The sequence below is a fragment of the Sorex fumeus genome, unplaced genomic scaffold (assembly GCF_029834395.1).
Source record: "Sorex fumeus unplaced genomic scaffold, SorFum_2.1 ptg000006l, whole genome shotgun sequence".
In the NCBI taxonomy this organism is placed as follows: domain Eukaryota; kingdom Metazoa; phylum Chordata; class Mammalia; order Eulipotyphla; family Soricidae; genus Sorex; species Sorex fumeus.
This window is the reverse complement of record NW_026606063.1, coordinates 19380827-19399161: the sequence shown is the minus strand read 5'-3', so window position 1 is coordinate 19399161 and position 18335 is coordinate 19380827. Positions and strand designations below refer to the sequence as shown.

At 40.3% G+C, this 18335-nt stretch overlaps 1 protein-coding gene across 1 annotated transcript; it reads left to right on the top strand.

Moving 5' to 3' along the window:
• The first annotated feature begins 259 nt into the window (after nt 1–259).
• Nucleotides 260–16618, top strand: KCNS3 (potassium voltage-gated channel modifier subfamily S member 3). The gene is made up of 2 exons (XM_056123172.1): nt 260–443; nt 14715–16618. Exon 2 carries the CDS (start codon nt 14768–14770, stop codon nt 16238–16240), a length of 1473 nt encoding a protein of 490 aa, XP_055979147.1. The 5' UTR covers nt 260–443; nt 14715–14767; the 3' UTR covers nt 16241–16618.
• The last annotated feature ends 1717 nt before the right edge of the window (nt 16619–18335 follow it).

Sequence of the window (18335 nt, the reverse complement as noted above, 5' to 3'; positions counted from 1 at the left end):
TGGTACCGTTGAGCCCCACCAGGAGTGATCCCTGAACACAGAGCCAGGAGTAAGCCCTGAACACTGCTGGGTGTGGCCCCCCCCCAAAAAAAAATCCCAGAGTATCCTGAATCCTGTGGTTTTGTGATGTCCCCCATCTACGTGTCTAGGAGATTTATGCTAGGGAACTAATCAGGAAATCACCTTCACACTGTGTCTCCTCCTCCTAGGATGAGTCTCCTCCCTGGGGTTCAACTTGACCAATGTTTCTCTTGATAAGAGTGATTTCTCAGCAGCCTCTTCAGCGGGTGTAACGAGAGAACAGCAATCTTCTCTTCTTGTCGGACACTACAAACCTATGTGCACCACACATCCCTCCAGAAGAAGGGTGGAGAGTCTTGGATGACGATGGACCTTCCACCGGACAGGATGAAGGCAGAGTGTGTGACATCCACACCACAAGGGTAAGAGATGCCTCTGATATTTTCTCAGGCACGATCAAAGGAATGAGAGAACAAACCATATGGTGTAGTGACAAAAATGAAGGTCAGACACGCACCAGAGATACTCTTCTGATGGTAAAAATCCTCTGGGCGTTTGGGGCTGATGAGTAACAGAGAACGGGAAAGTGCTAGTGTGGCAGGATTGGATTGGAGTTATGTATGTGGGGGAGGGAGGGGATGCAGTGAACAATGCAGTTTCTCTTTTCAACAACTTCATTTGATTAACTTGTTTATTTGACCACCAGAGACATTTTATTTTGCCATGCCTACCCTGCTGGTTTTTTGACAAACACTCAGAGCTTTTGTTAATTATCTTACTTTTCACTCAATTAGCACAAACCCATGAGCTACTAGAGAGAAAAGTTCCATGTAGGAGCCTCAGATCCTTGGAAACCAGAATCTCAGATTTGGAAGGCTCTGTTGTTTCATGTGTTTGGTATCTGGTTTTGGGCAGGTTCTTCTAATTGTCTAACACACTTATTAGCCATAAGAGCACCCTGATTCTTGAAGGGCTATCAGCATCTCCATTTCCAAATCCATAGTCAGAAGATTTTGGTGCCACTGATATTTATTTCGGTCTGGAGCGATAGCACAGTGGTAATGCATTTGCCTTGTGCTCGACCATCCTGGCCGAGATGGGTTCCATTCCTCTGGCCCTCTCAGAGAGCCCAGCAAGCTACCAAGAGTATCTTGCCTGGATAGCAAAGCCTGGCAAGCTACTGTGACATACTCAATATGCCAAACACAGTAACAACAAATCTCAAAATGGAGATGTTACTGGGCCCACTTGAGCAAATCTATGAACAATGGGAGGACAGTGCTACTGATATTTATTTCATCAAACTCTGCTATCCTCTGCCATGAATTGACTTTTAATCTTTCCCCTTCTGGGCTTGGTGAAAGAGTACACAATCTAGGGGTATGGATTGAGTTTAGATTTTCCATTCTATTACCTTTTGCTTGATTTTATTTTGAACAGTTTCACATTATAGCCAGAATAGAATTTAGCATGGCCTATCTTATAAAAAACATGCTGATTTTCTTTTGTTTGGATTTAAATTAAAAAAAAATTTTTTTTAATGCTTGGGATCAAACCCGGATCTCATGCTTGAAAGGCAAGTCTCCTACCATGAGCTACATCCTCATCTTTATTGGGAATTTATTAGAACAGAATACATCTTTAAAAAGTATTAAAGAATATGGCAATAGTCATGATAAAAATGCTTCCCTTTCCTTTCCATTTCAATGAAAGGACTAGGTAGATTTTTGGATAAGTGGGAAGAAAAAAAGGAATGTGGGATTTCATTTTGTTGCATGAAATTGATTTTAAAAAGTGGTTTTACCCAATAAAGAGGATTACATTTATTATCCTTCTGTTTCTTTTCAGAACAAATCAAGTGCCATATCAGAATCACTCACACTCACCTGTGCGTGTATATGTGTTGGCCTTGAAAAGACACAGCCTGGAGAGCATTTTTCAGAAGTGAGTTTGAGAGCATCAAGCAAAGAGAGAGCTAAGAGGTTAATGGCTTTGAAAATGGTTTTATGAGGAGAAGAGGATCAATGCAGTTTCTCTTTTCAGCTGCCAGTGAATTTCTTGAATTTTTGACATTTTTGTCTTTCTTTTCAATCTTACAAACACCAGGAAGCGCAAGCTGGTCAAATATAGTAGATAATATTCTCTCTCTGAGTGACTTGGGTTGATAGTAGGCAGGCAGTTGAGATCTTAAAGTCTGCTTGCAGAGGACAATGAAAATATCTGATGATTTTTCATTCCTGTGGCCACATACTTGTTGTATCCCGTTGTGCCCTTTGGCATGCTAGTATGCGTGCAGATATCTTTTACTGGAGTGCAGATGCACCTTGGAGATAATGCAGATTGGGTTTCTGACCACAGCAATGAAGCAAGTCGATCTTACAGTATACTGTAGTCTATTGAGTGTGAAACAGCACAGTGTCTGTTTATAAAGAATCGTGCACATACCTGAATGAAAAGTATTTGATAACAGCCACTATCATCTGAGCCTTCGATGGATTAGATCCTTTGACTTGGGGAAGACCATGCCTTTTGTTAATGACTGCCAAGTGATTTATAATACTACTAATAGTAATGTTTCAGAGTGTGGCATCCTTCTACCACTTTCTCTAGGTCCCTTGTTATCCTACCTCATACCCTACAATAGCAAATTCAGTTCAATAGCCAGATTCACAAGGCGGTATCACTGATCACTCATTGTCCTGTTACTATGTTTCTTCATATGCATAACATGTGTGAGATGATGTGTTATTTATCCTTCTTCATTCAACTCACTTCTCAGCATGTCACCCTCCAATTCTATTAAAGTTGTGGCAAACTTAAGAATTTTATCTTTTCTCACAGCTGAGTAATATTCCATACTTTATGTTTATTTATTTATTTTAAATTTTGTACAGCATGGGAATGAGTGATAGCATAGAGGTAGGGTGTTTCCCTTGCACGCAGCTGGCCCAGCTGAGTCGGGTTCTATTCCTCCTCCCCTTGCGGAGAGCCCAGCAAGCTACCGAGAGTATCTTGCCTGCACAGCAAAGCCTGGCAAGCTACCCGTGATGTATTCGATATGCCAAACACAGTAACAATAAGTCTCACAATGGAGAAGTTACTGGGCCTGCTCGAGCAAATTGATGAACAATGGGGGGACAGTGCTACATGCTACTTCACTCTCCAGCAGGCTTACCTGTAACGGGGGCAGCGTCTGTAGCCAGACCCCCAGATGGTTTCCGAACTCTTATTAGTAGAATTTCATACATAAACTATTCCAGCACCTCACCCTTAACCCAGGGCACTGCTTCCCTCCAGCATTATCCTAGGGTCCCTCTCCTACCTTTTCCACTTCCATGGTAAGCTTCCTACCAAAGACAAGTTGTCAGATTATGTTACTTCAGTTTTGTATTTTTAACCCATCATCTGTTCTTGAGCACTTGGATTGTTTTCAGGTCTTGGCTATTGTAATAGTGCTACAATGAATGTAGAAGTGCAAATATCTCTTCGAATTAACATCTTTGTATTCTTGGGGTTAGGTGCCAAAAAGTGGAATTGCTGGGTCAAATGGAAACTCTACCCTTTTTTTTTCTTTTTGAGAAGTCTCCATACTCTTTTACTAGAGTGTGAACAAGGTGGCATTCCTTCCATCAACGAATGAGAGTTCATTCTTCACCACATGCCCACCACTGATCCTTTCCAGTCTTACTGATGTATGCCATTCTCAGTGGTGAAAGGGGTTTGGTCATAGTCAGTTTAATTCATGTTTCCTTGATCAGTGACCAAAGGGCACTTTTTCTTATATCTTTTGGCCATCTGTTTATCTTCTTTGAGGAAATGTCTTGAGTATAAGAGATCTAGGATTTTTTGGAATGGCAAAAGAACATTGCCTGCATTTAAAGTCACCAGCTGCATTGACCTCCAATAAAGGAGGTGGGGGCTTTGAAACCTTGAAGCTGTGCACTGACGTCTCTCTAGCTATCAGAGTTCTAGGTTGTGTTTTCTTTACAATCAAGGCTGTTTCATCTGTACTGGAAACCTGTTGTCTAGTGTAATTCCCTCCTCACCTTCGTTTATGATCTTAGATATTCTGTATTTGCTGTTTGCAACTTTTGTGTCAGTTTTGCTTGTGTTATCTTGCACTTTTGGTGTCTGTTTCTTTCCTTAAACTTTATGAAATAACCCCTGCTAGCTTCAGACCCCTCCCCCCAACCCTCTTTATCATAACCTTTGTTATCCTTCATAGACTAGCTGTGAGTTAGGGGATTACTCTGGTTTAGGTTTTGACTTAAGAGAACATTGTGGCTGGCTTCATATTCTCTTTAGACTACTAAAGCTTTATGTCAGCAGTAAAGCAATTTCTTGTCATTCTTATGTCCTTATGATTCATGTATTCACTGGAGATGCATTTTTAATTTCCTTCAAGAACGATTCCTTTGCTTGCACAATTTGGCTAACTATTTAGCTCGAGGCCTAGCTTTCAGTTTGTCTCTGTTTTCCTCACTGTTTAATAATTTCTAACTTATGATTCAAAGTGATAGACATGAGATTCTCTGCGTTTGAATACAATGGAAGGTATCTGCACCCTGAAAGCCAGACAATATTTGTCAAAATCTGAGCCTCAGGTTTCCCTATTTGGAAACATGGGATATAAGAGTTACCATTTACGACTGCTTGAGCATTCATGGAAAACTTTTACTCATTCATATTCATTTTTCTTATTCATACATACTTATGGTTTCTTAAGATCCAGTATTCACAAGTGAGAAATAAGAGTGACCAGTGGTGGGCTGGAGAGATAGAGCAGTGGGTAGGGTGCTGCCCTTCCATGTGGCTGACCCAGGTTTGATCCCTGACATCCTTTATGGTGCTCCACGCCTGTCAGGAGTGATTCCTGAGTGCAGAACCCGGAGAACCCCTAAGCACTATTGTGTGAATCCCCCAAACACAAAAACCAACCAAACAAAAACGGAGTGAACAGTAGCATCTATGAAGCCCTTAGCACAATACTTGCCCCCCAAAAGATATTTAGTAGTTTTTTTAATTATATTTTTGATAGAGAACTTTACTGTGTAAAAATATAATTATTGTATGAGATGGTAACTGTATGTTAAATTATTTGAAATGAGTCTAAATTGTTTTTCAGAAGGGCTGCACCATTTTAAATTACTACTCTAATATTTGTAATGTTAGAGTAATACAAATTATGTTTGTTCCCCCTTCTCTCCTTATTAATATGTCATGTATGTAGCCCTATGCTATTATTACTCTTTGCTTATAACTGTTATTGTCATTAAAGTGATAATCTCATTGTGATTTGATTTATAGCACAGCAGTAGGGTGTTTGCCTTGCACGCAGCCAACATGGCCAACCCGAGTTCGATTCCTTCGCCCCTCTCAGAGAGCCCGGCAAGCTACCGAGAGTATCTCGCCAGTAGGGCAGAGCCTGCAAGCTACCCATGATGTATTCGATATGCCAGACACAGTAACAACAAAGTTTCCAATGGAGATGTTATTGTGCCTGCTCGAGCAAATTGATGAACAACGGGAGGACAGACAGACAGACAGATTGATATATTTATATTTTCTAATGACAAATGTTGTCAAGCACCTTTTTATGACTTTTTTTGTCAAATGTTTATCTTTACAATTCTTTACCATTTAAAGTATTTGCCTTTTTATTATAGAGTTTTAAAATTCTTTGTCTCTTATAAGTACTGGACCCTGGTCAGATATATGGATTGCAAACATTTTATCTATTTTGTTGGTTGTCTTTTCATTTTCTTGATACTTACACTCTGGTAATGTTCTTTGAAGCACAAAAATTTTAATTTTGATCAAGTTCATTTCTAATCTTTTTATTTTTTATTTTTTGTGATTTAGTATCCTATTAAGAAGTCATTCCAAAGCCCAAGTTGCTAAAATTATGCTAAAATTTAAATAACTGTAATACCCAAGTTTGTTAAAATTAATATGCTCAGGTATATTAATTCATGAGCTTTGTAGTTTTAGCACCTGCAATCAGATCTTTGATCCATTTAATTTAACTTTCACAGGTATCCAACTCCATTCTTTTGCATATGGTTAGCCAGTTATAACAACAACATTTATTGAGCATTCTTTTTACCCTCTTAATCTTGAACTCTTGTAGAAAATTTATTGATCATAGGTGGCTTATTTCTGGATGCTTGATTTTATTCCTTTGATTTGCCTCTCTGTTCTAATCAATACCACCCTGTCACGATTACTGTATCTTTGTAATAAGTTCTGAAAACATGAAGTATGTGTTTTTCAACTTTACTCTATTTTTTCAAAATTGATTATTCTTAATACCTTGCATTTTTCATGTAAAATTAGAATCAGCTTGCTATTTTTTGAAAAAAAAAGTAGCTAATGTTTTTACAGAGATTGTGTTGAACTTATAGATTCATTTTGGCTATTACTTCAATCTTAATAATTAATCTTTCAGTCAGTAAACAATGGGATATCTTTCCATTATATTTTCTATAATTTCTCTCACCAGTATTTCATAATTTTTGTTGTAAGAATTAAAACTACTTTCCTTAAACTTATTCCTATATTATATCCTTTACTGTTATTATAAATAGGATTATTTTTTTGGCTTTATATTTGTATTCTTTCTCTCTTTTTTTTTTTTTTTTTTTTTTTGCGGAAGAGGGAGCATCATACCTGGCAATGCTCAGGGGTTACTCCTGGCTCTGCAATCAGGAGTTACTCCTGGTGGTGCTCGGGGGACCATATGGGATGCTGGGAACTGAACCCAGGTCAGCCACATGCAAGGCAAGTGTCTTACCTACTGTACTATCTCTCTGACTCCTTTTAACCTCATTTTACTTTCAATATGTTTATATTTTTCATTCTGAATAATTTTGGGGGATAGCATACCATTTTTATTGCTTCCGTTACTGTTATTGACAGTTCTGGAATAATTTTTTTTATTAAAAATTACCCTTCTTAATAAATTTTGGTCCTCCAAATATATAATTCTTATAGGACAACAGAATAAATATTTGATTTTTCTTTTTGTATCATATATTCCTAAATAGCAAGTTGGTATTCCAGTATCATCCAAAGATTTTTTTGTCCTTTCTTTTAAAAAGATAATATTAACTTGCACTGTACTGCACTGTCCTCCTGTTGTTCATCAATTTGCTCGAGCGGGCCTAGTAATGTCTCCATTGTGAGACTTGTTGTTACTGTGTTTGGCATATCGAATACATCATGTGTAGCTTGCCAGTGCTGGCGAGATACTCTCAGTAGCTTGTCGGACTCTCAGAGCAGGGCGGAGGAATCAAACCCGGGTTGGCTGCACTCAAGGCAAACGCCCTACCGCTGTGCTATCACTCTAGCCCAGCTAAGTATTAACTTAGGAATCTTTAATGTATTGGGCTGGAGCAATAGCACAGTGGTAGGGCGTTTGTCTTGCATGTGGCCGGCCCAGTCAACCCCAGTTCGATTCCTCCACCCCTCTTGAAGAGTCCAGCATACCGAGAGTATCTCACTGCATGTCAGAGCCTAGCAAGGTACCCGTGACGTATTCAATATGCCAAACACAGTAACAAGTCTCACAATGGAGACGTTACTGGGCCCGCTCGAGCAAATTGATGAACAACGGGAGGACAGCGCTACAGTTCTTTAATGTATTGGTGTGTTTCAGTTCACTGGAAAGATTTTTTTTTTCCTTTAGAGGTACATAGTTCAATCTTTGACTGTGAGTGTCTCCTCAAGTTGGTCCTGAATCCTTTGGACTGCTCCCTTTGTATAGCTCCCTTCCTTTCAGGTGGCACAAGTAGGTATTCAAGATTTATTTTGAACACTTGTCTCTAGACATGGGACTAGCTATTTCTCATAAAGAAACCTGGTTCTGTGTACTAAGAAACTGTGATTTGTTTCTTTGGTCTCTATAACCTAGGCAGGTTAATTGCATCTGAGTTGATGTCTTTATTTGGGTTCCCTTGGAAATAGATGGAGACAAAGGTTTAAGTACCAAGGGGTTGATGGGAGTTTCTCTAAGGGAAACCACCTGTGGGAAAGAAAGGGAGGAAGTAGACTTGGGCATTGGGAGCAATTGAAGTGTGAGGAAATTGCAACAGAAATCTCAACTGAACTCTGGAGTTTGATTGCCTACTTTAAGAAAAGTCTGCAGGATTTTAGAAGCGCCCAACAAAAAGTAAGTAAGCATGTAAGCTAACCTGGTAAGGGAATAGGGCTTTGGGCAAGACGGAGCTCTTTGGTTGGGAGTGATTCCCAGAGCAGGACTTAACTGAGCGCCCTTAACTATTAACACTGCTGGTGGGTGAGAGAGACTGTTGAGTGCCTCTTTTCTGAAGGTGAAAATTCCAATGCAGCCACTGTAGTTGGTACTTTTATTATTCTAGGTCATTTTAGTGGAACTAAAATTTTTCTTTTACAAACTATGACTTCATAGTTCTATTCTCAACTTATATTTTTGATCAGTGAGTTTTTACTTGATTTCTTTGATTTTGTGATTTACATTTCTTTTGGACCCAACCTTGGAGTTTACTAATGCCAACAACACATTCATTTACTTGCTTGCCTGTGTGTGTGTATAAAGGTTTTAGGGTAATTACATCCATATACTAAAGTATTTTAAAGTTTTGACTTTTTTCTGACAGGGTATATCAGTAAGAATTGCATTCAAGCTAGTGTTTTAAAGATTAATAAAATAATCGTTTTTAGGCTAATGGTGAATATGATACACAGCACAGTAGGCTACAATTTTCAGGGATTGTCTCTTTGGTTTCATAATTATTTAAACATTTATAGGGTTCCCCAGAGTCTAGCTTCTAACTCTTCCACCAGGAGCCATTTCTTTTTCTCTACATAAGGAAACATCTTACTCATTTCTCATTTATCCTGCATATTTTTTATTACATTTTATTCTGTTTATTTTACTGTTTGTATTTTTTGCATAAGGATATGTGTGTATGTATATATGCACATACATGCATTTCTACTGTTCCCTAAAAATCACTTTATTGCATATCTGTTTACAGAGCTTGATTATCCTTTATTCGGCCAGCATTTATTGATGGACCCTTGTCACTCCCCCACCTCCCCCGTGCCCCAGTTTTGCAAATATTTTACATTTGCCTGTCTTTTGGAGAGAAATTTCTAGGTGAGGGACTATAGGTCCTACTCAGTTTTGCTAAATCTTGCCAAACTCCCCTTCAGAAGGGTTTGCCTGCATTTCAAAATTCCATTGTGATGAGCGACTCTGCCTACTTCCCCAAACACTTGTTCATAGCTGATTTAATCTAATTTTTCAATCTAAGTTTCCAGTTTGAAAGGTTGACTATGATATTTTAGTGTAGTTTTAAATTGCATTTATCTTGTGAGCAAGGTTGAACTTTTTTCTTCCTATTTTATCCCTCATTTGCATTTGATTCTGAAAACTGTCTTTTCTATTCTTCTGTATTGCTGTTGTTATTTTTTCTCCTCTAGTTATAGTTCCTTATATTACCCTCTTGTCTATGATGTAAATGGAAAGTGTTCTTTCTCATATTATCTTCTTAATATTTCTTAGGGTATGTTTTCCGTACAAAATTTTAACTTTCTTGTTTTTTGTTCTTTTTAGTACCTGGTGGTACTCAGTGGTTACTCTGATCTCAGTGCTTGGGAATTGCTCCTGGTGGAGGGACCTTGTCAGAGACCTTGATACCCTGTATGCAAAGCGTGTGCTCTCTGCCCTAATGCTAGCTCTCAGGCCACCTCAAATTTTACTTTTGTGTAATAAAATGTATTTCTTTTCCCCCTGTATTTAGAATTAGAATTATTAAGTTTTTTTCTCTTTCTAATTATGCAGATGTTGGCCCCTATTTTTATTTGGTATGCATATGATTCACTTTATATATACACACAAATCTTTATATATGTGTGCCATCCTATGTAAATTATACGTAGAGTAACATACAAAGATGAGTGTTTGATCCTGTGTTTTCTGAATAGTAATAAATAAATGGCTGTGAAATAAATGCTGTTCTGAATATAGGAACCTTGAAAATAGTGATGTTCAGTACCTGTCTGTATCTGTTCAGGATCACTTTTGTACATTAGGATCACTTCTGTACATGAGCCAGCATGTCTGAAGAGCACTGAGCTTGGCATGAGGAGCCCTGGTTTGGAATCTTAATCTTAACAGCTTTATTATGTCTGCTCATCTCTTCCAAAACCGTTTCCTCATGTGCAAAATCCCAGGGTAATAGTGAGGAACAAATGATATAAGGAATGATGCAAATGGTGAGAGACTGTGTGTTAAGAAACTTGACTAAAGTATGTAAGGGTGGAGGCTCACTTTCCTGTTCTGCTCTGCATCTGACTCAGCTGAAGAAGTCATCCTGGTTCTCTGGCTTCTGTGACTTGCGTCATCTCATCTTGCTCTGAGCTAAAGTCTGTGATCAGGTCAGAGCACCTTTTTCTCTCTTCTGAAAGTCTCTCGGGAGATCCTTGGCTTTACGATGAGTGTCGCTTTTAATATTAGACTTCATGGAGCAAATAGGGAAGGAGAGACTTTTGTTCATTCATACAGAGTCAAAGAGAGCAAGGAGGACAGAGCAAATGGACATCTTTGACTGTTATGGGTGATCACTGTTTTTAATGAAGAGACTGCAGGAACCCTGGACATGAGTTAAATGCCTTCTGATTATGAGACTGACTTATGTAGGTCATATCATAAATTTTTTATCATGATGGGATTTTAGAATAGCCAAGGAAATGACCCAGAATCCACCTGAAGGTAGCATCCAGTAAAGTCTTGATGTCAGCTTAGCTAAAACTAGCTCCTCGGAACATTTTACACAGCTTACTAACATCTATGCCAGGAACGTTAAGATGACTTTCAGAGATTTGAGGTTGTGCAAACATTTGTAAGAAATCTTGTGCTCTGCTTTAGTTCCTTCATAGAAGATATCTAACTAAAAAGAGAAATCAGCAGTGGAAAAAAAATCATGTCCTTTGGAGAGGTTAGCAATTTATCAGATGTTATGTCAAGCCGTGTTATGGCTTTTGGTTTGATGGGGACACATTCAGTGTTGGTATCTCAAGTGTTTCTTTTTAAAAAATAATTGAAGTTGGGCCAGAGTGATAGCACAGTGGAGAGGGTGTTTGCCTTGCACACAGCCAACCTGAGTACAATATCGGGCATCCCATATGGTCCCCTGAGCACCGCCAGGAGTCATTCCTGAGTGCAGAGCCAGGAATAACCCCTGAGCACTGCCAGGTGTGACCCAAAAAGCCAAAAAAAATTATAGTTGAGGTAATATTATTACAATAAAGTTAATGTTTATGCTTTTGATTTACAAAACTGTTGCATCTTCACCACCATCCGACGGTCAAGGACACTCTACCCCTGCTTAGAAATACTTTAGACCGCTGGCTTCCTTTGGGGATAGATGTTACCATGGGCTTTTCTTGAAGGCTATGTATTCTGGTATGTTGTCCTTCAGAGGAGGACTCTCTTGGTTTTGTAGACAGCCGTGACTTTCCAGAAACATAAAGGTCCTGTATTTCTGCCTCCTAATGGCTTCCCCATCCACCTACTTATGTGCAGAGCAGAGTGCACTCTCCTTTAGTCTTTCCTCTCTCCCTCTTTTCTTCCAAGCAGACAACAGATTGCCAGTTGTTCTTGATGCAATCAACTTTCATTTGTCTTGTCCTCTGTAATATGCACCTGCAGTCTGTGAGTAAAGGCTTTCTGACATCCGCTCTTCTGTTGTATAGAGTAGCCTGTTGCATTCCAACTTTACCCAACTGTCTTCAGCTGCTGTCAGTGGGAGCTTTGTAGGTTATACTCATAGATACAACTACATCCACTCATTGATTAGGATCCCTTTCTCATCCTTCTTTTTTACATCTGGCAATGCTCAGTGCTTACTTCTGGCTCTGTGCTTAAGGATCATTTCTGATAAGTTCCCTTAACCCCTATACTCTCTCTTTCTTTCTCTCTCTCTCTCTCTCTCTCTCTCTCTCTCTCTCTCTCTCTCTTTTTCTCACCAGTACTGATTGGGATCCATTAGTGGTATTGCCTAGAGGATGAAGTAGATTCTAGGTGGTACAAAAGATTCTTCTCACCTTTTGGTTCCCTGGGTATAAAATGCCCTTTACCCTTATAAAGGCTCACCTCTGCTTTGAACCTTGAGCTAAATGTAACCTTTGCTTTTTTGCAGACAAATGTCATTGATCTTTTCTCAGAATTATAAGACTATGGAGTACTTCTCAGATTATATTATTTTATTATAATGAGGCAGAAAATGAGGAGGGGTTATGTTTAGGGAAAAGAGCATGAATACTGGGTTTGATCCAGTCTGCATTTAAATGCTGTTTTTTATCATTTCCCTGTGATCTTGGACTGAAAGTCTCTGAGTTCCCATTTTCCTATATATGTATTTTACAACATCAAAAAGATGACGTGCCAAATAGTGCCAATAGTGCCTGCTAGACACTTGGTCTCGGATAATCTAATACTTTGATTTGCATCATCTGCTCTGGGGAAGCATCATTATGTTGGTTCACTTTTCCATAAGAAATAGGTCAGCATATCCTGATTAATGTTAGTTTAGAAATAATTTGTGCTGGGCCAACACAGACCTGGAGACCAGGATGGGGAGGATGTAGGAGACTGAGAGGAAAGGGAAAAGTAGAGCTGAGCATATTGGTGGCAGGAAACTGAGCCAGCAATTAGTTTAAAATGATTCCCATAAGTCAGTTTCTCTTATGTGGATGTACCTGAAACACCATCCCATGAAGTGTAACTGTATCTTTAAGATAAGAGGCATTCAAGAACAGGGAGATAATTATATCCTCTTGATTGCCCAGCTCTAAGCAGGGAATGGGGCTCTCACAGAAGGATGCATGGAGCATCAGGGGAAACCTACGTCCTTTGTAGGAGCTGAGCGGGGCCCTTGGTATTGTGCGGATTGAGGGTGAGCGTCCGTGAAGAGGATGGAGCTGGTTTTGAGGGTGCATGACCAAACCCTGAGGACAGGGGCCTGAGAGCCGCCAGCTGGACAGCACTGGCCCTTCCCTTCTAAACATTCCCCAGTGCGGTGTCACTTGGTTCAGCCTGGAGATGCTTTCACTGTGTAAGTAACCTAAAATACTTTGATTTTAAAATATAGAACCAAGGATTAGGATTCACAAGAATTTTTATTGTAGGTTTTCTTTCTTTAAAATGAATCTGTAGGGGTTGGAGAGATAGTTCAGTGTGTGAGGGGCTTGTCTTGCACATGTCTGGTCTGGGTTCAATCACCAAGCACCCCATCTGGTCCCCCAGTCTTTGTAGGAGTGATTACTGAGCACAGAACCAGGAGCAGTTCCTGATCACAGTTGGAATTAAACCACCCCCAAAGAAAAGTATCTGTAGACCCCAACTATTTTAAGTTATTTTTATTAAAGTAATATTGGTCTAGAGTAATATATAGGTTTGGTGTCCAGAATAATAATAATCAACATCTGTATATACAACATTATACTTGCAACCAACATTATAATTTCCTTTCATTACCATAAAGTTCACCCCTTTTACCTGATTTGCTTCCACTCCTGCTTTTCTCTTCTGGTAGCTTGTATTTTGTATTTATTGTTTAGGAGTTTGTTTTCATTTTATTTTATTTGTTCAACTAGTTTTGTTTCTTTATCTTCCACATCTGAGTAAAGTTGTACCGAGTTTTTATTTTCCCCATTTAACTTATTTCCAAAAGTAAGATTTCATCAGTGGCAAGATTTCATATATTTCATAGCTGGTTAGAATTCCAGCTTTTTTTTTTATTAATCTAATTAATGATGAGTACTTAGATTGTTCCCAACTCTTGGCTAGTGGCAAGGTGCTGAGATGAACATGGAAGTGTGTCTTTGTTTTTTTAATTTAGTGTTTTGTTAGTTTTGAGGTAAATAACCAGATTTAGCATAACTGAATTATGAAGAATTTCTCTTTTAATTTTCTTGATAAACCTGTATATTGTTATTCATAATGACAAGACCAATTTACATTCCCGCTGACAGATTACATGTATATAAACCCTGTTTTTGCCTCTCCCCTCAAAGTGAATCAACCATTAATTTTTCTTTTATATACGTTTTTATTGAGGTCTCATGGTTGACAGGACTATTGTTGTCCTTTTTCTATACTTGCAATACTGCAATACCTTGCCCACCAATAGTCCTAGTTATTTGTATTGGTTTTCATCAAGTCAAATGCATAAAGGGTCCAGGGAAATAATACATGGGTTTAGATGCTTGCCTTGCATGCCAATGGCTCTGGTTCAGTTCTGGCACCTTACTCTAGCAAGACTTACCAGAAATAACCCTCTCAACACCAAAGAAAAAGAAAAAAGATAAAATTATATTCTTTACATTGATTTTTGGCACTTTGGGCCACACCTGCCTGAGCTTAAAACTGACTCTGGCTCCGTGTCCAGGGATCACTTTTAAAGGGGCTCCTGGGACCAACCACGGTGCCAAAGATTGAAGCCAGATGAGCCACAAACAAGGCAAGCATCCTCCCAACATGTACTATTTCTCTGGTCCCAAAACAGTGGTCTTTCTATTTCATTTTTGCTTTGCTTTGAATATAGCTCATCCTCCTGAAAAAGACAGACAGACTGAGACTACCTTGGTATGGTACCCAGGGACCGAGTGCTAATACCCCATTGTCTTGTGCTCTTTCCTGAGTGCAGCGTGAACTTCCTGGTCTCCCTTCCCAGCCAGCCCTCTGCTTCCTGTCTCCACCATGGTGTTTGGTGAATTTTTCCATCGCCCTGGACCAGACGAGGAACTGATCAACTTGAATGTGGGGGGCTTTAAGCAGTCCGTGGACCAGAGCACCCTCCTGCGTTTTCCGCACACCAGGCTGGGGAAGCTGCTCACCTGCCACTCGGAAGAGGCCATCCTGGAGCTGTGCGATGACTACAGCGTGGCCGACAAGGAGTACTACTTTGACCGGAACCCGTCCTTGTTCAGATACGTGTTGAACTTTTACTACACAGGGAAGCTGCACGTCATGGAGGAGCTGTGCGTGTTCTCCTTCTGCCAGGAGATCGAGTACTGGGGCATCAACGAGCTCTTCATCGATTCCTGCTGCAGCAACCGCTACCAGGAGCGCAAGGAGGAGAACCACGACCGAGACTGGGAGCAGAAGAGCAACGGTGTGAGTTCCGACTCCTCCTTCGAAGAGTCCTCACTGTTCGAGAAGGAGCTGGAGAAGTTCGATAAGCAGCGATTCGGCCAGATCCGGAAGAAGATCTGGATTCTCATGGAAAACCCCGGGTACTGCCTGTCGGCCAAGCTCATCGCCGTCTCCTCCTTGAGCGTGGTGCTGGCTTCCATCGTGGCCATGTGCGTCCACAGCATGGCCGAGTTCCAGAATGAGGATGGGGAGGTGGAGGACCCCGTGCTGGAAGGGGTGGAGATCGCCTGCATCACCTGGTTCACCGGGGAGCTGGCCATCCGCCTGGTGGCCGCGCCCTGTCAGAAGAAATTTTGGAAAAACCCCCTGAACATAATCGATTTCGTGTCCATCATTCCCTTCTACGCCACCCTGGCCGTGGATACCAAGGAGGAGGAGAGCGAGGACATCGAGAACATGGGCAAGGTGGTTCAGATCCTCAGGCTGATGAGGATTTTCCGAATCCTCAAGCTCGCCCGGCACTCGGTGGGGCTTCGGTCGCTAGGGGCCACGCTGAGACACAGTTACCACGAAGTTGGCTTGCTGCTCCTCTTCCTCTCCGTGGGCATTTCCATCTTCTCTGTGCTTATCTACTCAGTGGAGAAAGATGAGCTCTCCTCCAGCCTCACTAGCATCCCCATCTGCTGGTGGTGGGCCACCATCAGCATGACGACTGTGGGCTATGGTGACACCCACCCAGTCACCTTAGCCGGGAAGCTCATCGCCAGCACGTGCATTATCTGTGGCATCTTGGTGGTGGCCCTTCCCATCACCATCATCTTTAACAAGTTTTCCAAGTACTACCAGAGGCAAAAGGATATGGATGTGGATCAGTGTAGTGAGGACCCACCAGAGAAGTGTCATGAGCTACCTTACTTTAACATTCGGGACATTTATGCTCAGCGGATGCATGCCTTCATTACCAGTCTATCTTCTGTGGGAATTATGGTCAGCGAACCCAATTCCACAGACGCTTCCAGCATCGAAGATGAGGATGTTTATAATACGGCATCCTTGGAGAATTGCACAGCAAAATGAGCAAAAACGTTTGTGCCTGTATCTTGTGTCTCTTCTTGATGTTAGGTTAACACAGCTTTATTATAAACCTCAATGGGTTCGTTAAAATCATTTAATTCTCAGGGTGTACCTTTCAGCCATAGTTGGACATTCATTGCTCCAAAAACTGATAGAATCGCCTTTATTTTTCTCAATGAAGTAAATGAAATGCCTTGCTCTGAAATTTATTTTTTACAAGAGAGTTGTGATTATGATTTTGGGGAAAACAAGCCAATGATATTGGGTGGAATTTGCTGCTATAGCTTATATGTCATTCCGTGTTTGTCATTTACTCACATTGAGCTAATTGTAATTAACTGACAAGTAGAATCAAAGGCCCAGCTGGTTGAAGACTACATGCATGTAAGAGCTACAAAATGAGACTATGCATGTAAATCCATGTTCATGTTCTAGACATGGAAATTAGGAGCCTAATAAATTGCCTAATTCATTATGCAAGACTGTCTTGGTTGTATGTTTTTATGTCTGGTTTATACATTTCAATCTGCTCAAAACTGGTCTGGAAGGGAAATGCTAATGCTTTCTCTCTCTTTTTTTGTAGAATTGAGAGAATATTCTAATATTTCTGACTTTTGGATGTTCACCACCAATATGCTAGTTCTTATGTTCAGTAGACTTAGTAGTGGTTGACAAGTTGAAGTATCATATTCATGATTAAACCACTGTGTCTATTATAAAATAATTAAACACACACACGTTTAAGAACTTCTCCAACTGACATAAATGAATGAAGCTGTGTGCCCTTTTTGAGATAGTTCCAGCCTCTCTTTAGTGTTTCATAATTTCTACTGCTAAGATAGAAATTTTCAGGTGGCACCTCATCACTTGAAAATTACCCAGAGCAGAGTAAATGTACACACTCACAGGCAGATACGTTCAGTGAATGGAAGAAAGAAGGTGTGTGGTACAAACACACAGCTGTGACTCATTATGGCCAGAGCAGTGAAATTGAAATCACTTCAAAAAAAGCAATGCCAGCAACTATAAAATGAGCCAACATTTAAAAATAGTCTTGGATACTGTAATGCCTTCATCTTATGTAGAAACCCCTTACACTGAAAAAAGACACGCATACTCATTTCCAGAGCAGAGAGAGCGAGCGAGTCATTCTATCTACAGAGAGAAGTTGGTGAGAGTCTAAATCTTGGTGATGCATGGTGGCACAAACTCATGCTCTCAGCCCACAATCTTTCACCAAGGTACTATTAATGGAAGATCCTCATGGATTTAGCATCCAGCCATTTCTGTTTGTAGATGCATTTTTGGGAAGAAGAACATTGTCTGTGAGTTATCTGATGAAGGTCACTCTGATGTCTTACCCTCTAAACTCTTATGGATCTAAGGGTCTGTTGTCACTTTTATTTACTTAAATGTTTTATTTGGTGTGTGTGTGGGGGGGCGCTATACCTGGCAGTGATCAGAGCTTATTCCTGGCTCTGTGCTTAGGGACCATTCTTGGTGTTGCTGCGGGGGGGAGGGGGTGGACCATGAGGGGTCCCGGAGATCAAATCTGGGCCTGTCTTGTGCAGGGCAAGCATCCTACCACCTGTCTGATCGCTTTGGTCCCTATAGTCTCTTTTAAATCTGAGGTTTGTTATATACATATAGGCCAGCTCTTGCCCATGAAGAGAACTTCTATGTTCCCCCATTGATGCCTTTCTTTGATGTTGGTACAAATATAATTATGAAGCATGGTAATAGAATAGAGAATATGATTTTATTAGAGATTTTCTTGTAAGTAGCCAAAGACTGCTCATATGGTGATAGTAATGCTCATAGAAATAACAGTAATGGCATCAACAGCTGTAATGATGATACATCATGGTATAAGTGCATTACCTATATGAACTTGTTTTTCATATTGTCACTGGGAACAAAGGTTTATTAAGGAGGAGGAAGCTGAGGCTCACTAGAAACATGACTTCAGTTGGCATGTTGAGATAGTAGATACGAGAGTCTGTGCTTTGAACATAGCAATAGACCATCTCCTGCTGTTGTGTTGGGGGTGGATTTTCGGGGACACAAGACGGAATTCTTCAGCATATGTAGAGAGCAA